The sequence below is a fragment of the Podarcis bocagei genome (genome assembly GCF_964188305.1).
Source record: "Podarcis bocagei genome assembly, chromosome: 12".
NCBI lineage: Eukaryota > Metazoa > Chordata > Lepidosauria > Squamata > Lacertidae > Podarcis > Podarcis bocagei.
Genome location: NC_138137.1, coordinates 61,083,170 through 61,104,927, shown reverse-complemented (window position 1 = coordinate 61,104,927; position 21,758 = coordinate 61,083,170). Strand labels below are relative to the sequence as shown.

The following is a 21,758-nucleotide window of genomic DNA, read 5'->3' as shown; positions in this document are numbered from 1 at the left end:
CAGGAAAGAGACTCCAGCCAGGAGATTGAAGCAAAACAGGAGGCCTGATCTTTATGGTTGCAACAAGACTTCAACCTACCACATGGAAGAAGCAGAGGGAAGCCCCAAACAAAGGATGGCTCCACTTTTTATAAATTTCCCAGAGTTTCCCATAAAACATCATACATTTGTCATGACTATGTCCTGAATTGGGAGGGGTCTTCTGGCAGAAACCTGAGCACCAGGCTTGACCTGTCCCTCACCTGACCTTCACCTGCCAATCTTCTGGTGAAACAAAAGTATTTACATGCTCCTGTTTTCCCAGCCAAGTTAAGCACACCCTTTGTCTTGAAGGAGACCCCAATCCACTGGGGTTGGGTTTGCAATTGTTCTTGGAATGACTACCAGGATGCCAGAAATTATCACCCAGGCAGTGGGGCCTGCTGGGTACGTGGTCTCACGTTTCAGGAATTATGGCTGCCCCTACCCATGGTCCCAAGATTCTCCTCTGATAGCCATTTTCCTTCTGAGTAGAACAAGATTGGAATGGTGTAAATGCGTCACTGGAGTGATTTTATATGAATTTCTAAAGTTTTCCCATTGAACTAATACATAGAGACATTTATCAGGGAATTGCTACATTTGGTAGGTCTCTTGCCCCCCCTTCCAATTTCCTGGTATCAGGCTCAAGCACATTTTCTAGGCAGAGGACTGAACAGTTATTCCTTTTGCTTTGCTGCTTATCTGGGAAAACTTGCTGTTTACTGCTGAATTTGAACAAACCCGATTGACATTTCTTAACGATCCAGTGGTAGAGAAGGGATTCACCCGGGGAAAGCAGCGGAGCAAGGGCAAAACCACTCGGACCTGTGCCTGGGAAGCACGAGACAAGTGGAAGTTTGGACAAGGCCAAAGTGTAATGATGGCCACAGTAGTTCCCCGAAGGCCTCTCTTTGGGTTAATGCAAAATAACAAGGGCAGTCGTATTACAGGCACATATTACATTGTGGGACTGACACGTAGTGGATATTTTAAATATTATGTTCTTAAGGTCCCTCCAGACATTTCTGTTGCTCTGAACTGTAGGATGAAGCTTGTATCAGCTCTGGAGAAAGAAGGAGGTTTCCATGAAATGCTGATCTGGAGGACCGGTTCCTGGAACCTCTCGATTTTCTTCCTCATCTGAGCAGATTTTGCAAAGGTATTTATTTTCATTATTGTACAAGGCACACTGGAAAGGGGATGTGGCCTCTGCGACCGGGTTATCCTGAAACTGAATCTGAAAGGGGTGGTGATGGTCACAGGCGTTCAGAGGGGCTAATGTGGAGCAAGGGTCTGAAAGAGGAAGTCCTTCTTGTACAGTAAACTGTAAATGCAGCGTCTCCTTTTGCAACAATTTGGATTGTCCGTTCACGTGGAGTATCACAGGAGTATCTGTGGAGGGATGAATGCCTGGGCCTAGGAGGAGTGTTCCTGGTTTCCCTAAATGTGGCAGTTGTGAGACTATTCTGAACAAAGTCCTTGGACACAAGGGATGCTTCCAGATGACCTCCAGTCACACATTTTCTTCAGCAGTGGCAGCGCATGAGGTGGGGTGGGAGCAGAAGTGGTGTTCTCCAGGCAAGGTGGGGAGCAAGGTGGTGGCTTGCCAGCGCCACTTCACCCCGCCCTAACCTGTGCACGGTGCCCACTCCCAGAATGGCACAGTTGATGCTCCCCACCCCGTCACCTCTGCCATGCCACTGTTACTGTACAGTTTTGGGGCTAAGATTTTTGAGTTCTGGCTGTTTCATTCTCAACATATTTAGACTGCACTGGACTATATAGATTTATTTTAATTTGGTATCTGACCCAGACTTGGCATGGTCAGATATGGCCACTCTGCTGGTTGGCTAAGGCTTGGAGGAGGACTATGATGGTCTTAGTTCTCCTGGACCTCTCAGTAGCTTCTGAACAGGCTGCCTGGGGTGGGACTCCAGGGGCAGTGTGTTTGAGTGCTTCCATCATATAAATATGAACTCAAATATTGCAAAATGCCATAGCATTCCAGCAATGAAACCTAAGCTCTATGTGTAGGCAGCGCTGCACCCCTGGAGCTTCACACTTCTCAGATAAGTGGAGTCAATGTAAGATGGCGGGGTCACGAAAAACGTATGGCAGCCCTAAGCAATTGGCACCCTAACCCATGGAGTCACGGGGCCACCCAAAACCCGACGTCATTCGATTCACAGTACAAGACATTGACAAAAGGTCTGCGATAGCTTTTCACAGCAAAAACCCATGCTTTGCGGTGCCCCAAAAATGGAGCAATCAGCACCATAAGTCGGGGGTGTGTGTGTCACGAGGTTGCTGAAAACCCGACATCATCCAATTCACTCCGAAGTGGAGCCAAACACCAACGAAAGGTCTGCAGCAGTGTTTCGTGGCGAACACCCCATGTTTTGCGGCGCCCCACAAACAGAGCACTCGGCCTGTGGCAGAGTGGGCATTGCTCTCTTTGTGGGGTGTTGCAAACCATGGGGGTTTCGCTGCAAAACCTTTTCCAAAGTTTGGCACCAGTTTGGAGTGAATCAGAGAACGCTGGGTTTTTAGTGACCTTTTGACCCCCCGTTTGAGGGACTATTGCTCTGTTGGTGGGGTGCTACAAAATGCAGGGTTTTTACTGCAAGACACTGCAAAATGTTTGCCAAAGTTTGGTGCCAGTTTAGAGTGAATTGGACAGTGTTGGTTTTTTGGTGAGCTTTTGACCCCCAGCTTAGAGTGTGTATCACTCTTTTTGTGGGGCATAGCAAACCACAGGGTTTTCACTGCAAAACGTTTGCCAAAGTTTGATGCTTGTTTGGCGTGAATTGGACAGTGTTGTGTTTTGGGGCATTAACTACAAACCCAGGTTTACTGTATCAATTAATTGGTTTGTAAGGTAAAGGTAAAGGACCCCTGACAGTTATGTCCAGTTACGAACGATTCTGTGGTTGCGGTGTTCATCTCACTTTACTGGCTGAGGGAGCCGACGTTTGTCTGCTTTTGCAGACAGTTTTTCTGGGTAATGTGGCCAGCATGACTAAGCCGCTTCTGGCGAACCAGAGCAGCGCACAGAAACACCATTTACCTTCCTGCACTTTGCACTTTGATGTGTTTTCAAACTGCTAGGTTGGCAGGAGCTGGGACCGAGCAACGGGAACTCACCCTGTTGCAGGGATTCGAACCGCCAACCTTCTGATTGGCAAGCCCTAGGCCCAGTGGTTTAGACCACAGCATGTGGGGCACTGCAAAATGCTGCAAAACAGCTGCAAAACTTTGGCACTGGTTTAGAGGGGATCCCAGATTTTGGAGTTTGCAGTTAATGTAGCTGAGCCATTGCCATGATTGAACAATTTAAACGGCAAGTTCGCAAGATAAGAATTGGAGTATTGCTTGTTTATAATATGTGGTGTGTGTGTGTGTGTGTGTGTGTGTCCAGAAGACAACATTCATGTTTACATCACATTAATACATGAAAAGGATATTGTGGCTGTTACGGAAATTGGGGAGGGGGCACATCTTTAAAGTTGTTAAATGTTACAAATATTATGCATAAATGTATCCTTTTGACTTGACAGCTCAGGGAAGTTACCTAGCTTTAAAAATCATATAAAATCAACTCCTTTGCCAGTTTCCTTCATTCTACCGCCAATTTGCTTCATTGGCCAAGGACTTGGAAACCACTTGGTCCCCGCCATAATCCCTCAAGTGGGAGGTCACGTACTCACAGGAAGGTACTCATAGGTGTCAATCGCTGGGCAAAGGCACCTCCGGACTTGCCCAGGTGGCAGACTATGCAAACCCAAGTTCTCTTGTCCCTTTGTAGCAGGTGCTTAGAATGTTCTTCCCAATACATATCCTGTATCTGCCTGTTGCCCCAACACATTCCTCCTATGTTCATCATGTATAACCCTCCCCTTTTCTGATGTAGCAATGATGTAGTGATGATGCTTAATGATCTGTATTCTGGGATATGGTGGGAAAGTTTTAAAAGTCCTTGTCACCCCATCCTCGGGGTTCAAAATTCCTCTTTGAACCTGTTGCGCAATAAACTTTGGTTTACAGCTATTTGCTTTGGTTGGTGGCTGGACTCCTTCCTTTATTCCACAGGGACCTGCGGGCTCAGCCCGACGAGCTGGGTGACTGAGCAGCCTCGCACCTAGATTTTTTCGTAACAGTGGAGTACAATGAGCTATGAAAATGAAGTCCTGTTTATACTGAAAATGAAATACCTGCACCAAATGAAGGAAATGGTGAAGCTGACATACAAAGCACTTTGTATTGTTCCAAAAGTTGGGTGCCACCCCCAGTCTCTGCAGGATTCCAGGGCTTCCCAGGACTCACCCTGGGTCTGTGTTCCTTTGGAGAATTGAGACACGGCGGAGACTGTCGTAGCTTTAAAAAATATGCTTTATTCCCCTATTTACACCTTCAGTCTGCCTGGAGGGAGTCCAGATCTTACAGCATGGTCTTTTCCAGAGGGGCTTGTCCCTCAGAGCAGTGCAGCCCCGGAGTCCAAGGCATCTCTCTCAGCTAGCCTGCAGACAGCCCGCCCAAGATGGAGCCCAGTCTTTTTTCTCCCCCTTCTTCTTCCCAGCACCCCTTGGTAAAAACTCTCTCTTCCTGTCACTTCAAACCCACACCCCATCACCATGACAACCTCTGTCTGCTCAGACCCAGGCTCTCAGATGGGCCATCAACTCCTTTTGCCATGTTAATGCCTTTGCTCATTAACAGCTCTAGCTTCCAATCTGGGGCTAGAATCTCACCCAATAGTCTCCATACAATGGTTTGGAAGAGGGATGGTGAAGTCTTAAAAGTCCCAGTTCAGTCCCACTGCCTTCACTCTTTTGCAAGTTCATTGTTACATGTTAAAAAAAAGAAAAAGAGTTTGGTGGCTTGTTCAGCTTGTTTCATCCTTCAGTACCTTGCCCAATCCCTAGAGAGATAAAAAGAGAGTTTATATATTGATGTTTTCCATCATTTCACAGTCAATCTCCACCCTATCTTTACTTGCCTTCAATTTACTCTTCAAAATACTTAACACAGTATTTTGCCATCTTTCCCCCATCCTCTCCCAATAAATCAAATCCCATACATGTATTTTAAAAAGTTTGTTTGCTGACACAAACACCCCTGGAGCCAACCTTCTAACCTTTGGCAGCATCAATCCCATCTTGAGGGGCTAACTGGTGAAAAGAGCAAAGAGGGAGAAACAGAAAGTAGCTACGGTATTTGGTTTCTCAATGCAAGTAAATGGGAGTACCAAAGATTCAAATTTCTGATTCAGAGGGTCAAAACAATTTGGTTCTCAATCAATTCAGTCCAAATTGTGGCCTGGGCTGAACTGCCAACTTGGGTGTTGAACTGGATTTGGGGTGGGGTGGAGCTTGAACAGTCCTAAACACTGTTTGAGAAGCATTTTATTTACAGCAACAGAAAAATGAAGAACCTGTTGCAGTACTTGTTAAAAAGGGTTTCACAATCCCCCATGTGCACACCCACAGCATGATGTGAATAATACTCAAGAGGACCTGAACTCACTGCTGATAGCCAAGAGTCCGTCTGCAACAATATACAACAACAACAACAACAACAACAACAACAACAATAATAATAATAATAATAATAATAATAATAATAATTTTTAATTATACCCCGCCCTCCCCAGCCAAGGCCGGGCTCAGAGCGGCTTACAAGCAATAATAAAAACAAGTTGAATGATTACAACTTAAAAACAAAATTAAAATACAGCATTAAAATATTGAAACATTAAAATATTAAAATGTAGCCTCATCGCAGGAGGAGAAGGAAAAGAAAAAAGAAAGAGAGGGAGGGAATCAAATTGGCTCCAAGCCAAAGGCCAGGAGGAACAACTCTGTCTTACAGGCCCTGCGGAAAGAAATCAGATCCTGCAGGGCCCTGGTCTCATGAGGCAGAGCATTCCAAAAGACCGGAGCCAGAGTTGAAAAGGCCCTGGCTCCGGTTGAAGCTAATCTAACTTCCTTAGGGCCCGGGACCACTAGGGTGTTGCTATTTACAGACCTTGAGGCTCTCCGTGGGGTATACTTGGAGAGGCGGTCCCGTAGGTACGAGGGTCCTAGGCCGTGAAGGGCTTTAAAGGTCAAAAGCAGCACCTTAAATCTGACCCTGTACTCCACCGGGAGCCAGTGCAGCTTGAAAAGCACTGGAGGAATATGCTCCCATGGCAGAGACCTCGTGAGGAGCCTCGCTGCAGCATTCTGCACCCTCTGGAGTTTCTGGGACAGCTTCAAGGGCAGCCCCGCGTAGAGCGAATTACAGTAGTCAAGCCTGGAGATGACCGTCACATGGATCACTGTGGCCAGGTCGGGGCGGGAAAGGTCGGGGCGGGAAAGATCAACTGCTTGATGCGGCGAAGGTGGAAAAATGTCGCCTTGGCTGTTGCTGTAACTTGCGCCTCCATGGAAAGGGAGGCGTCAAGGATTACACCCAAACTCTTAACGGAAGGCAATGGCACTAATTGGGCCCCCGCAAGAGAAGGGAGTTGGTCCCTCATCCCCATGCCATCCCGACCCAGCCATAGGACCTCTGTCTTCGAAGGATTTAGTATCAATCGGCTCCCACGAAACTATCCAGCCACAACTTCCAAGCATCTGGTCAGTGTGTTCGGGGCCGAGTTGGTGTGGCCATCCATCAGCAGATAGAGCCGAGTGTCATCAGCATATTGGTTTTAAAATTAATATTTTAACGTATAAAAGAATTGTCCAGTAGCACCTTAGAGACCAACTAGGTTTGTTCTTGGTATAAGGTTTCATGTGCATGCATACTTCTTCAGATACACTGAAACAGGGGGTTGGACTCGATGGCCCTTGTGGTCTCTTCCAACTCTATGATTCTATGAAATGGAAGTCACCAGACTATTATATATAGTGGGAGGGTGGGGTGGGGTTTTTCTCAGGAGGGTACTAGGAGATGGGTGATTGACTCAATGGGTATGGTAAACCTGTTAACAATTGCAATTAGTCCTACAGGAAAAAGCAATGGATAGTATGCAGATGATTAGCATATATAATGAGACAGGAATCCAATACAGTGGTACCTTGGTTTGCAACCGCTTTGGATTACAACCGCTTTGGATTGCAACCATGTCAAACCTGGAAGTGTGTGTCTCTTTTTTGGATTACAACCAATTTTTTTTTTATCACAACCAATTTTGGGGGGAAGGCCCTATTGGCGAAAGTGTGCCTTGGGTTACAACCTGTTTTTATTTACAACCGGACCTCTGGAACAGATTATGGTTGTAAACCAAGGTACTACTGTATCTCTATTAAGACCAGGTCTCTACACGGTTTTCTGTTTAGTGATACTGAAAACTACGGAGAGACCTGGTCTTAATAGAGATATTGGATTCCTGTCTCATGCATACTATCCCTTGCTTTTTTCGTGTGCATGCACACGAAAGCTTATAGCAAGAACAAACTTAGTTGGTCTCTAAGGCACTACTGCACAATTTTAATTTTTTTATATGTTTTGACTGCGTCAGACCAACACGGCTACCTACCTGAATCTAGAACCATTCATATTTTATTTATACCTGTTCCGGTGCAATGTGCATCAAAAGCAAACAAACTTCCTAAATCTGGCCTGCAGGGCAGAATGCCTTTCCATTTCACTGTCTTTGTACAGATCCTCCTCCTCCAGCAGCAGAGGCTCCTTGCTTGCAATGTTTTCTCTTAGCTCAGCCGATTCCCTCACTTCCTTCAGCAATTGGATTCTCTCCTGGCATTCAGGCTTCAGATCCTGCTCTTCTGAAATGATGAGCAGGTCAATGTATTCTTGGGTGGAGAGCAGGTTGGGCTTCAACCCAATTTGATGCAAGCGCTGGAGGCTTTGAGATGATTTCTGGATGAGGTCTTCTAAGGCTTGCTTAGCCTCTTTGTATTCCTGGTTGAGATTTCCAAGCACCTTCTCTGGGGTCATCGCCTCTCCAGAGGCGTCTTCATACTTTTGCTTCAACTCATCATAGGACTTAATCTCTTTTGTTACTTTATATTCAAACAGGTATTTCTGATTGAAGTGCATGTTCCACACGCAGCGGCCAGGACAGACATTGCATTTTCCTGTATTTGCATTGATAGCTACACAACGGTGCTTGCCCTCATCTCTCCGGATCGGGCAAGGATAATGGCAGGTGTAGTGACAGTTCATGCAATTGGTTGTGAATCTTCCAGCGGCAGAGATGTCTTCCTTCTGTGGCACAGATTTTTCTACTTCAAACTCAAAGTTTATGTTGGCTGCCATCTCAGACTTGTGTTCATCCAGAGCTTGTCTCGTCTTCCTCAACTCTTCCAGCTTTCCAAGGGCAGCTCTGATTTGGGGCTGCAATCCTTCCGTGATGGCTTCTAGCTCCTTCCGTTCCCTGAGCACTTCCTTCGACAGAGTTAAACTTTCACTGTCAAGTAAGCTTAACGTGTCAAAAAATGTCTTCATGCTTGCAGTGCTCATTTTCCAGAACTTGTCATTAGGATTTAGGTTCCCTTCATTCTCTTCAGAATTGTTGGCAAACAGAGCTGAATTGTTGAATTTGAAGTGAACTGGGCTACCACTGGAATCTTTAATGCATGGCACATCCTCCTTCTTCATGGCTTCCAAAACAGGAAGAGAATGTCCATCTGCAAAGGTGATCAGGATCTGGATGTTGTTCCTTATATCTTTCCCAAAAATGGAGAGCACAGAGTCAAAGACGTATTTCTGGGCACGAGTTAAGGCAGCACTGGAGGCCTGAAGTACAATACAGATGACATCGACATGATCCGTTCCTCCAGGGGTGGAGAAAAACTCCCGGATCTGCTTTGTTATCTGTTTGTACTGCTTCCTACCTCCCATGTCTCCAAATCCTGGAGTGTCAATGAAAGTGAGAGAATAAGGGACTTCCAAACCCTTCTGGTGGTGCACTACATAGGCGGTCACTTCTGAGGAATGACTTTCAGCCTGAATGAGTTTGAATCGGAAATCATCTTCCCATTGCACACCCAGGATATGATTGATCATGGCATTGACAAGAGTGGTTTTCCCTGACCCTGTTGCCCCCATCATCACGATTACTTTGTTGGGGACCTGCATGTTCTCTTTTCCTAGCTGATACGTTTGGACGGGGGCCGATCGATCTGAGGTGGCCTCCAGGGGAAGTACATAGACGGATGGTTGCCCATCTTCCACCAGGGTGCTTTCCTGGAGGTATTGTCGAGCTAGTATATTTGCCCCGTCTTCTTCTTCTTCCATTGCTGTGGAAATCTCAGTCTCTTCACTGGGCTCACTCTCAGCCCCATCAAAACATACAGCTGAGACTCTGAGTCTGTAGGTTCTGTGAGGCTTCAGTCCATCCAGCTGGCAGGACTCTGTTCTTGCCCCTGTTCTTTTTTCTTTCCATCTGTCCTTATCGCCCACCAGCCCCCTGTACTCCACTTTGTACTCCTTTATATCAGCTCCAATGACCTTTGGGCTCTCCCAGACAAGACTGATTTTGGAAGACTCTACGGTTCTCTCTCTTGGTTTCCCAGGAGGGCTGGTAGGAAGTGTCTTTACAGATCTACTCAAATCACTAGTCTCACTAAGTCCTGGTTTGCTCCTAGCAGTGTATCGAAACTGGTATTCTGAGTCTGGCCTCAACCCTTTCACGTGGAACGTCTCCTGACTGTCGTCAGTATTCACAATCTGCCAGTTTCCTTCTCCTGCAATCTTGTATTCTACCTGATAGCTGGAGATTGAAGTCCTCCCATACTCAGCTGGTTGAAATGTCAGCTGCACACTCTCATGTCCAATTCGGCCAACCAGGGGAGGGAGAGGTTTTGAGGGCAGCTCAAAGTTGCTGTTGACCATCTCCCCATCTTCATAGAGGTAAATGGAAGCTCCTGGGTTGTCCTGATCTGGGACAGAAGCCACAAGAAACCGGGTCTTCCCATTGGATTCATTGACTTGGGCAAAATCCATAATAGATTTGGCAGCTTTCCGAGCTTTTCGGGTTCTCTCTCTTTGCTCAAACCAGGCTTTCCAATGCTCTGTCTGTCCTCTTGCTGGTTTCTGAAGCCATTGTTGTAAGCTGGCTAAAAATGGTTCCTCGTCATGTAAAGAATTGAAGGTAAATGTGAGAACAAACTCATTTGCAGGGCTTAGCACTATTTCTTCCAGTTTGTTCTTGGAGGAGATGACTTCCATCCCATGTAGAATATTAAGGTAAGAGTTCACCAAATTAATCTCTCGTTCCTTGGCATCCAGAAACTCGTTGAGTCTTTGGCTGTTGAAGGGAGACTGGTTAATGGAAATGAAGATCTCCACCAGTGCTTGTTCCATTTTACCCCCTCCTCTGATAGAAGGCAGGATTCCTGCCAGGTGTTTCTGGAAAACCTGCCTGTGCTGCTTGCACAAATCCTTGAATCTCTTGATTTTCATCTTTATTTCTGGGAAGATGTTCACAATGTGGGTGTTTGTCAAGTCATTGCATCTCATCCTGATTTCGTTCAGTTGCTCCATGATGGCTTGACTATCAAAGACCAGGGTCAAGCTGATCTCACGCACCATCTTAGCTGCTTGGGAATCCAGCTTAATCAGTGGGTACAGCCAAACGGTTACAGGAACAGCCCTCTCCCCGTCCTTCCCCAGCATTGCAGGAAGGATGGCATATGTTTGCATGGCATCTTGGAAAGTCACTGGATTCCTCTCCAGAACAAAATCTCCATGGAATTTGCAGCGGAACTTCTCAGTGTAGTTCCTCTCCCTCTCTGTTGTTTTGAAGGCCAGTTTCCCTTCAGCAGAGACTATAAAGAGCTGGATTGCACCTCGGAGTTCTGCTTCTATCTCTTTTACAGACTCAGAAGAAGAGACTTCTCGGTCAAATACAAAAAAAGCCTGGGCTCCATACAAGATGGCAGTGACAACGTGGGTAGCCATGCCATGCTCAAATACAGATGGGTAAGAGATGTTTTGGATTCCCAAATGGCTCATCGTCAGTTGAGCATATTTCGTGGTAGCTTTGTACTGCAGAGTGACTCTGGTCTGTTGCCCAAACTTTTTGGTGTCTTCAAGGAATTTGCCTGATCCTTCCACTTCAACCAGTCCCCCCAGAAAACTGACTCTGAGTGATGCCGAGGCATTGAGGGCAGAGGTCTTATCTTCAATTGAATCAGAAGCAATGATCTCAATTTCAGTCTTGGGCTGCCTTTGGATACTCAAGTCCTTCCGAAGCGAGTCCGGGTCCCAAAGGGTGACCCCTTGAATGAAGCAGAAAAATAAACACACAAAGCTTTAGTTATGTTCAGATAAATGAACAGCACTGCTGCCTGAAATGCTTAGGATGTATGGGGAAACAACAGGTATTAATTGTGGTAGAATAAAGCCACCATTGTCCATGGTGAGTACACTAATTCTTTGGTCTCAGTTTCACCCCAAGTCAAACAGCTTTGCACCTTTTCTAAAGCATTGTGCAAAGACTTAAAAATTGTTTTACTAGAGATGATAGTAGGAGGCATGTGAACCCTGTAGATGATTGTGCTTCCCTGTGGACACCTTCAACTGTCACAATTTTAATTTTATTTTTTGTTTCTCTTCAGCATAGGAAACTCATTTTCTGTGTCCCATACTGATTTGCTAAAGCCCCCAAAAATGTCCTCTTGGTGAGCACCATTTGTGAATTATGTGCCACAGGAATCTATATGCTTTCTGATATTCTCAAAGAATATCACAATTAAGTGTTTTAAGAACTCAAGTGGATGCTATCCTGACCTGATTTGTCACCACAACCTGTCTCATTTCCTCTCAGACTCTCTTCCTGAGTACGTTAGTTCAGGCACTGGGATCGGCCCTCAGTCTTCTGTCATGAAGACAGATGCAAATAATTCGTTCAGCTTCTCCTCAATCTCCTTATACTCCATTAGCAGTCCTTTGACTCCCTTGTCATCAAAGTGTCCAACCTCCTCCATAGATGGCCTCCTGCTACAAAGGTATTTAAAGAACTTCCTGTTGCTGGTTTTAATGTTTTTCATAATGTACCGTATTTTTTGCTCTATAAGACTCACTTTTTCCCTCCTAAAAAGTAAGGGGAAATGTCTGTGCATCTTATGGAGAGAATGCAGGCTGTGCAGCTATCGCAGAAGCCAGAACAGCAAGAGGGATCGCTGCTTTCGCTGTGCAGTGATCCCTCTTGCTGTTCTGGCTTCTGAGATTCAGAATATTTTTTTTCTTGTTTTCCTCCTCCAAAAACTAGGCGCGTCTTGTGGTCTGATGCGTCTTATAGAGCGAAAAGTACGGTACTCCCCCAATTCTTTTAAAGCATCTCTTAATTTTTGCTTGCATTTCCTTTGTCACAGTTTCTATCCCTTTTTCTTCTATTTTGGACATGAGTTCCATTTTCTGGAGGAAGCATTTCTTCCATCAGTAACGATACCTTGTTGACAAAGGGCTCACTAACCCAGCCTTCATCATATAACCAATAATTCTTCCCTATTCTGGAAGAAGCTGAAGTCATCTCCCTTGGAGTCTTTGCGTAAGTGTGTTTCATTTTAAGTGCCATGTTCCATCCCAGACATGGCAACCAAAGTGATCTCCCCATCGGCTTTACCTGGGATGAGGGCATCTTTGCGGCAGTCATACAGCATCCCAAGCTGAAATGGGCGGCCCAACGCTGGTATTTCAACTGCTCCATCTGAAATGGCCATGGCTTCGGTCCAAATCACTCTCCTTTCTCCCTTTGCCTCCCTGCAAGAAACAAGAGATGTGAAGGAGGCAGGACAGATTTTAATGGATGTGGAGTGTGAGAGGACAAAGGGAAGAACTAGTGATGCCATCAAAAGAAGGATGCCTGCCACACACAAAAAGATAAAACAAACCAACAAGGTACTTAAACACACCAGCAATGGCACTGCTTCCAGGAAGGTCAGTGAAATGCTGCTTCAGCTGGAAGTGCTGAGGGAAGTAGCAGACACACCCAGAGCACAGGGGAAGAATCTGAGCATCAGCCGCCTCCTCTTCCTGTCTCCATTGCAGTCCTATGTTGCACTAGAAGAGGGGTTTCCCAGCTGTGGTCTGTGGACCACCAGTTGCCCACAAGCTTCATTCAGGGGGTCTGCAGCATCTCTGCACCACATATTTAGATTGGTTTTTAATGGCATTTTTCACTCATTCTATTCATTGCATTGCAATTTATTGTCCTGCAATTTGAATTCCATTGGATGAAAATTGTAATACGATAAAATGCAATACTAGGAGCTGCTGCCCCTGCTTGCGTAGATTGCCAGCTCTGCCAAACCCACATCTTCATACCCTCATTGGTGGATGAAGGTGGGGACGGGGTAGGCGGTCCGCCCCAGGTGCCATTTGGGGGGGTGTGTGTGTGACATTGCAGCTGCCCCCCGGGATGCTCGCCACTTGCTGCACACACACCCAACGTGTGCCACGCCCCTTTGCAGCATCGCGCAATGCCCCCTGGGACGCGTGCTAGCCACGCCCCCAGGTGTACGCCACTCCTGATGTCAGAGCAGGTAGCTTCGCCACTGCATACTCTCACCCTGTCACAGCTCCTTCAACCCCACCCCCCAGTTCTTTCAAGTTCCCCATATCCTTGCAGCTCCTTCAACCTCCTCATCCCCTCATAGCTCCTTGGTTTTCCTCCACCAGGGCTTATTCAGTCCTCTGTTGTGGTTTAAAGTCACCTTGTTAAACCCTGCCTTCTCTTTTGCTTTCCTCCCCCACCCTGATTTCATGCAAATCCAGGATTGTGATATGGTACTACAAATTCTCCTGTGGGGGCTGTGTGATGACAGCCATACCTTTTTATGTACGTAGGAAGTGAGGAAATAAAAAATAAAAATAAACGAAGGTTTGGATGGAGAAGGTTCTGAAGCAAGCAGGAGCACCCATAATTCCTCTCTCCCATCTGCTCCCTCTTTGGAGGAAGCAGGTGCTTGAGAGAGCAATCCTACCTTGATGGATTCCCAGCAAGACCCCACTCTCTCTTGTGTGTGGAAGGAGGCAAATAATGAGATCGACTGAAGGAGGGCGTTGCTGCAGATGGTGTTCCTGTAACCCTCTGAGGTAGCACAATCTAGTCCATTCTTCTGCAATGCAGGAATCACTGCTAAAGTATCCCTGACAGGTGGTCATCAAAAATCTCCACCAGCTTTCCAAGGTAGCATTTTGCACTGCCAAACAGCACTTTCTGTCACAAAGTTCTTCCTTAGCTACCCAACCACAGCCATTCCCTCTTTCTGGGCCAACCCTAAATCCTGGGAGGGTCCTTGCAGCCCCTCCCAAAACCTGGGATAGCCTTCCGCTGCAGCCTTCATTTGTTTGCTTGCTCTAAGTATTGTGACCTTTCAAAAGAGCCAGAGAGCATTAAGCGAGGACATTGGCGCAAGATCTCCACCACCAAATCCCCTCTAGTATGCCAGCAGCCATGCAAAAGAAGTGGTTGCAGAGATAACTTCTAATATAAGGTTACCAGACGTCCCCGTTTCCCGGGGACAGTCCCCGGATTTACAAATCAGTCCCCATACAAAATCCATTGACGTTGAAAAGTGTCCCCAGATTCATTGAAAAAAATCTGGTAACCTTATTCTAATAGTTGAAATGAGTCTTACCAGAAACATGGAAGTCAGATGAATCTCCCTTGCCTGAGTTGTCTTGAGGGAGCCGTGCAACTTGCCTTTGTCCCCTGTTAAGCACAATTCTGTTTCCGGCCCAGAGGCCACTTCTCCTTTTATCTGTTCAGGGATGCAAGTTTGCTAGTTGACAAAGATCACTTTCAAGGAGAGAAGGAAGTTGAGAGATGGTGGAGAATGTTCCCACTAGTCAGCAGTTCACCCCAAAAAGGCTCTGGAGCATATGAGCCATTGGCCTGATCCGTCAGACTCTTCTTGTGTTCTTATATATTTACAAAGGCTGTTTTGTCAATTTTTGGTTTGTAGGAAAGGTCCCATGCTAGATATATGCACACTACTAAGGAAGGGGGGAGTGGAGATTTGTAGTGAGATCCTGCCCTATACCTTTAGACAGTGCTTTTTCTGGGGGGACGCAGGGGTACGCATACCCCTAAACATTTTGTGAATCTACGTTTGGCCTCATTGAGGGGCAGTATTTCAATATGAGTAGGAAAATGAGAGTACCCCTAACCTTTTTTTTTTAATAGAAAAAAAGCACTGCCTATAGATGTCAGGGTGGTTCACAATGTATTAATAAGAATTGAGAAATAAATGAATAAAATCTAGATATTTAAAAATAATAAATATGTCTCACCATAGTGGGGAGGACTACCATTGTGCCTGCTCTGTCTGCTTTCTGATGGGCAACACCCAGATTATCTCACAACAGGGATATTCCAAAAAAGAGAGAATACAGTGGAACAGGGTTGAGGACGTAATCCGTGACGGAGGCACCTCCCCAACGTTTGCAAGCTGAAGCGCCGTGTCTGCGCGGACACCGGTGCAATTTGGCGCTTCTGCGCATGTGCGAAGCGTGATTTAGCACTTCTGCGCATGCGCGAGCGGTGAAACCTGGAAGTAACACATTCCGGTACTTCTGGGTTTCTCACAGTCCGCAACCCGAAAACAGGTAACATGAGGTATGGCTGTATGAGAAAATGTGAAGGGAGGGAGGGGGAAATGTTGGAAGGCAGTGATTTGGAAGAGAACATTATACGGACAATGGAGAATTAATGGAGATACAGGAAGCTTGACTATTCACTTTAAGTCGTAGTATGTATGGGCCCTTAGATAATCTACTAGGTTGAGCACACATTGCCATTTACTCTACAGGCATAGGTAAAGCCTTGTGGATCAGGCCACTAGCCCATTGAGTCCAGCTTCCTGTTATCACAGTGGCAAACCAGATGTCTGTGGAAAACCCACAAGCGGGATTTGAGAGCAAGAACCCTATTCCTTCCTGTGATTTGCAGCAACTGGTATTCAGCAGCATTGCAGTTTCCGTCTGTGGGGGCAGCAGAGCATAGCTATCTTGCCTAGAGAGCTCAATGGACTTCTCCTCCATGAATTTATCTAATTCTCTTTCGAAGACGCCTATGTTGAAGATGGCTGCTAGGTAAGGAAACCGATCACATCCAGAGTTGGGCAAATACTTCCATTTGCAGGAGGAAGATTAGAGCAACGAGGTTGGGGGTCACCTTGCTAAAGGTGCTTCTGTGTCACTCTGGATTGTAGGATGAAGGCTGGATCAGCTCAGGAGAAAGAGGCTACTTGCCATGACATATGGACCTGGTGGACCAGTTTCTGGAACCTCTCAACCTTCTTCCTCGTTGGGATGGATTTTGCAAAGGTATTAATTTTCATTATTGTACGAGTTCTCAGAAAGGGCACATATCTCCTGCAACCAAGTTATTCTGAAACTGAATTTGAAAGGGGTGATGATGGTCACAGATGTTCAGAGGGTCCTCTGTGACACTCCATTTGCCAATCGGATGCAGAACACAAGCAGCAGGGTGTATTGTAGGCCAGAAAGAGATTTAGCTGATACTTTGCTTTCTCACATTGAGTGAAACCCTGAAAGAGGAAGCTCTGCTTTGTGGGAGTTTCTGCTTTTGGCCTGTCCTTTTGCATGGATTATCCCCGCTGGAGGAGCATCACTGGGGTATCACTGGGATGAATGGCTGGGCCTAGGAGGGAACTGCTTCATGCTTCCTGAGGAGGAGGAGTGGCCCAGGAGGACTCCCCTGCTCAGCGCCTGAGGGCCCCAGTCCTGCCACTCACCACCTGGCCCAGGACGGGGCCTGACAGGCCTATAAGAACTGCTGCTGCTGCTGCTGGGCAGAGAGGGCTCCATTTTGTTTTTGTTTAAATTGCTGTTATTTTTTACCAATGTCATTTTAATCTGTGGCATTAGTGCTGTATTCTTAGTTTTAGATTTTGATTTATGTGGAAATTGTTTCCCATTTGGTTGTGTGCTTTTTGATGTGGTTTATTTATTGTTTATGACTTTTGAAATTATTTAAATCTTGTTATGCTGTCAGCCGCCTTGAGCATTGTTTTTTAACTGTGGAAAGGTGGCATACAAAAATGATGATGATGATGATAAAGGGGGTGCTTGTGAGACCATATGGAAGGAAACCATTCTTGGAGCCCATAGCTCCAACTCTCAAGCCTTCGCCGAGCGGCGCATGAGGGAGGGAGGGTGGGGGGGGGGGCTGGAGTGGCAACAAGGCTCTCCTGGAGACCTGGCTGCAGGGAGACGGTTGCCAGATCAGAGCCCGGGTGCTGCTGCCAGCCCCAAATCCCACTGCTCTTGCCACTTCTGCCCCAACTCAACTGCTCCAAAGCAGTGGCGTAGCGTGGGGGGTGCAGGGGGGGCTGGCTGCACCGGGCGCAACATCTGGGGGTTAGGGTTAGGGGGCGCAAATCCACGGGTTAGGGGGCGCAAATTACTTGCCTTGCCCCGGGTGCTGACAACCCACGCTACGCCACTGCTCCAAAGTGCAACAAGCACCGCCCAAATGACCCCGCTTCTGCTCCCCCCACCCCAAAACAAACCCCTCACGGATGCTGCTGTTTCTTGGTGGGCAGAATATTTGAAAAAGCAAGAGATGCGCAAAGATGTTGTGCGACTTTCACTTTATTAGGGTTGCCATCTTCCGAAAAGCGAACCTGCTTGCAGCGGCATTAAGCGGGACGTGTCCGGGAAATTCCGGGCGTGTTGTTCCTGACATTTCTACACCGCCCTCCCCCCGAGGATCACAGGGCCGCTTTCAATATAAAAACACAGAAACGTGTCACATACTAACAAACAAAAACAATCACGATTATCTCGGGGTGGGGGGAGGGATGTCTCTTTGTCTGCCTCCCCCCGCCTGGGCGGGGCTCCCGGCTCTCCTCCCGGGAGGCGGGGGCCGTCCCCCTGTCGTGCACGCCGCAGAGTCGGGAGCGCGCCGGGCCCCGCCGCGCATGCGCTCCTCCCGCTCGGCGAGCCCAGCTGCTTCCTCGGAGCTGGAGGGGCCGGGCTGGCAGGCGGGCGCGCGCCTGGGGCTGCTGCTGCCGGGGCTCTTCGGGCGGGTGAGTGGCGGGGGCGCGCGGGGGGGGGGAGAAGCGGGCGCGTGGCCCCGCCAGCCCGGGAGAGAGAGAGAGGAGCCAGTGGTTTCCCTCCTATCCTTTGGGCCAGGAGGAGGAGGATGCGCACTGGGCCTCCCCTGGCCGCGCGCCTGGGCTCCCTCCTGCTCCCAGGCGCGCTCTGCGTGTGCTCAGAGGCTCAGGATCCCCCTCCCCGCAGGTGGCCGCCAGGTGTCTTTTGCCTGCAGTCCAAGGCCTCCGCTTTTGGAGAGCGCCGGCTCCAGCTTTGCGCATCCCGCCCGGAGCCTGCCTGTCTCTGTCTCTCCCGTGGTGATGGTGGGGGGTCTGGAGCCAAATCCCTGCCCTGGGCAGGGGGGGGTGCAGATGTTTCGGGTCCTTGGATGTGATGCAGCCGGGAGGGGACGCGCCTGGCCGAGGGCGCGGATGCCAGCACCTCCCTATGCGCGCACGGGGCAGGTTGCCCGCCGAGGAGGCGGCTGCTCGCAGTTGCATGAACGTGAAGAGGTGCGCCTTGCAGTCCCAGGAAGGAAAGGATCCAGCCTCCTGCTAGCATCCTCTCCCGGAGGAGGAATTCCCCAGGGCTCCTCCTCCTCCTCCCGGGCGGGCTCCTTCCGGGCATTCCCTCCCGCCTCCCTCGGGGAGCTTCCCCGGGGAGGGCGCCCCAGAACCGTGGCCCTGGCAGGGGGGGGGGGGAGGTGGGCCAAGCCTAAGCAGGCTCCGGGACAGCCAGCCGGAGAGGGAAGGCCTGCTTCCCGGAGTGCCCAGCAGACAAAGATGGGATCCCGTGTCCCACGCAAACAACCACAGTGACACCCGAGGAGGAAAGCGGCAGCAGAGGGAGGGATGGGGAGGAGGCTGGGGGGGCAACTGCCAGGGATGTTTTAGCTGAGATTCCTTCCTGATTTGGGGAGGGGGAGGACTAGGGGGTTCCCTTTCCAATTCTAGGATGCGGTTTCCTGCTCCTTGCAGTGCCCTTTTCACAGCAAGCCGTTCCTCCTGTTTCTGGCCAAGGGGGGGGGGTGAACAAGAGGGCCCCCCAAAATAAAACTTCTCTGGGTGTGTGCAATGCAAGTGGTTCCTCCTGGGCCCCTGCTCCGGAAAGGGAGAGAAGGGTGAGCTTGGTAAGGCCGGCTTGCCAAGGGTTAGAAGGAACTGAGCTGGATTCCTAGAGAGGACAGATTAAAGATGATTGGGGGGGAAGGTCCTCCAGAGCAAAAGCACCTCCCTCCAAACTCCCTTCCCCCAAGGGTGTGCATGGCTGGTCTCTCTCTGTTGTGCAAATTAGTGGCACCTTCTGGGATCTACTGTCTCTTCTGCCTGTGCTGTAGAGGGAAGTGACAGGCAAGTGGGGCTCGTCAACCTGTGAAGGTAGCCCATCTGGAAGAAGGAAAACTCTGACCATAAGCCTCCGCTGCCTTGCAGGATACAGTGGTACCTCGGGTTAAGAACTTAATTCGTTCTGGAGGTCCGTTCTTAACCTGAAACTGTTCTTAACCTGAAGCACCACTTTAGCTAATGGGGCCTCCCGCTGCCGCTGTGCGATTTCTGTTCTCTTTTTTTTTTTTAAGAATAATTTTTTATTAACCGACCAATCACATCAAATCAAACCAAATTACATTAATTCCAAATTACACAGCCGAATTTTAAATTTTTGTTGGGGGTACCCATATTTCAAGTTCCGAAGGGATCCAATCAACTTCTTGCTTCTTACTGCTGTTTTAATGTCCACAAATCTAACCTTATGATGTTCACAGTACTATCCAGTCCTTTCTTATTATTTTTCCACACCTCTTGTTGTTATTTTCATATATTTTTCCTTTCACTTTGTGACCTCTGATAGTCTCCGCAAGCCGGTTAGAACAGTTTGTAATCCTGCATGGATATATTTTTTTTATCCAGTAGCCATATCCAGATGTTTTCCATATAACATCACTTCCATACATCAAAACAGTCTTAGCATCATTAATCTTCACCAATCTTCCTCCTTTCTCAAAACCTCTGAGGAGATTCACTAGGAATGCAGTCTGAAAACAAATCCATTCTTCCTCCCGGCTATAAATCCTTTGGCAAGATGGCGACTCCGAATTAATTGCTGCGCCATTCCCAAAAGCTCTTATTGCTTCTCTGTCTCCATAAAGCATACTTTTGGTTAAAGTTTATCTCCACACAGACCTTAATCATCCTGCTTGGGTCAGTTCAACCGACGATTCTAATGAGGAGGGGTTCTTGTAAATCACATAGAAGGAAAGTAAAAAAGGTCGTCGTCCCCCCCATTCAGCCCTGTTGTCAACATACCCCGCCTTTGGTGTATCTTCATCGTAAAATATTCCTGTTTCTCCATCCCGTCGTCTTCTTTCGCAGAGGTCACTTAAATTAGCAGACTTCACTCCCCTTCTTCACTTGAAATATGTGCATTTGCTTCTTTTGTAATTAGTTATTCCAAATTGCTGCAGCTAGTGCGCGATCAGAGACAGCGTCCAGGAGAGCCGAGGTCCGCACGGGGGCATTCTGCCTAGGGCCCTCACCCCCTTCTTTCGAATTAGGGGGTGATTTATGGGGACAGCAGGCAAGGGCAGTGTTCCTCATTTCCTTGGGGCAACAAGGGAGGCTGCCTACTCCCATCACAGCCTCTTAATTACCCCGTGTGGTCCGGAGAGATGGTATTGTCGGCCATCTTCCAATGTGCCCCCTAGTGCCCCCCCGTGCGATTTTTGTTCTCATCCTGAAGCAAAGTTCTTAACCTGAGGTACTATTTCTAGGTTAGCGGAGTCTGTAACCTGAAACATCTTTAACCCGAGGTACCACTGTATATTTGGGAGAAGGAAAGGATAAGGAGTAGAGTCAGAATCGAGTCTCTAAGACAGTTGGATGGTGCCTTGTACGCCTCCTTCTGGAAACTCCTGCAGCCAAGCTGGTTCCAGTGTGGTGTAGTGGTTAAGAGCGGTGGACTCGTAATCTGGGGAACCGGGTTCGATTCCCTGCTCCTCCACATGCAGCTGCTGGGTGACCTTGGGCCAGTCACACTTCTGTGAAGTCTCTCAGCCCCACTCACCTCACAGAGTGTTTGTTGTGGGGGAGGAAGGGAAAAGGAGAATGTTAGCCGCTTTGAGACTCCTGAAGGGGAGTGAAAGGCGGGATATCAAATCCAAACTCTTCTTCTTCTTCTTCTTCCAAACATTCTGCTCTGCGTTCCTTTGGACCACATCAGGGAGGCCGAGAGGAGGGTCTGGGCAGCCTAGGACTGCCGTACATACTGCCCAGGCTTAGTGCCCCGTAGAGGTTACTTCAGTGCTGCTAACCTAGCAGTTTGACTTCATCCCCAGAGATGCTCTGTATGGTCTCTCGAGACAGACAGATGCCAGCAACAAATACCTGTCCTTTACCCCAAGTCCCCAGGGCAGATTGCAACATTAAAACACAATATTAAAAACAGTTTAAACCACTTACCATCATGGAAAGAAGGTGGGTCCTAGCTGCTTTTTAGTTCTGTTTTCATCTTAGCCCTCACCTGCACCTCCTTTGGCCTCCCTCACTTGGCCCTCAGGGGGTTGGCCAGCAGAACAATAACAGATAGATATCTTTCCACAATAGACTATCTTGAGAACGTTGGAGATTTGAAGTGCTAGAAAATGAGACAGAAGCAGGAAGTGAGGGCAGGTGGGAGAGCAAGTCTTGAGTACCCCCAGGGTTAGCACTCCCACTCTAGCCTAGTGT

The 21,758-nt window shown here is 48.0% G+C and overlaps 1 protein-coding gene and 1 long non-coding RNA gene across 5 annotated transcripts; one reads left to right on the top strand and one right to left on the bottom strand.

The window, feature by feature from the left end:
- The first annotated feature begins 908 nt into the window (after positions 1-908).
- Positions 909-11,149, top strand: LOC308569749. The gene is made up of 3 exons (XR_014000800.1): positions 909-1,180; positions 10,848-10,950; positions 11,065-11,149. It is a non-coding gene; the product is annotated as an uncharacterized lncRNA (long non-coding RNA).
- LOC308569507 (uncharacterized protein) lies at positions 4,393-21,699 on the bottom strand (the record flags this gene model as incomplete). 4 transcript variants are annotated; one of them, XM_081163485.1, is made up of 4 exons in its annotated part: positions 4,393-4,939; positions 7,544-11,249; positions 12,596-12,732; positions 21,492-21,699. In XM_081163485.1, the coding sequence occupies 2 exons, from the start codon at positions 12,690-12,692 to the stop codon at positions 7,597-7,599; spliced, it is 3,750 nt and encodes a 1,249-aa protein (XP_081019611.1). In that variant the 3' UTR covers positions 4,393-4,939; positions 7,544-7,596. The 4 variants fall into 4 exon arrangements, 3 of the variants coding, with proteins under 3 accessions (XP_081019611.1, XP_081019609.1, XP_081019610.1); XM_081163483.1 differs by lacking the exon at positions 21,492-21,699 and having other exon boundaries at positions 7,577-11,249; positions 12,596-14,028; XM_081163484.1 differs by lacking the exon at positions 21,492-21,699 and having other exon boundaries at positions 12,596-12,821.
- Positions 21,700-21,758: the final 59 nt, after the last annotated feature.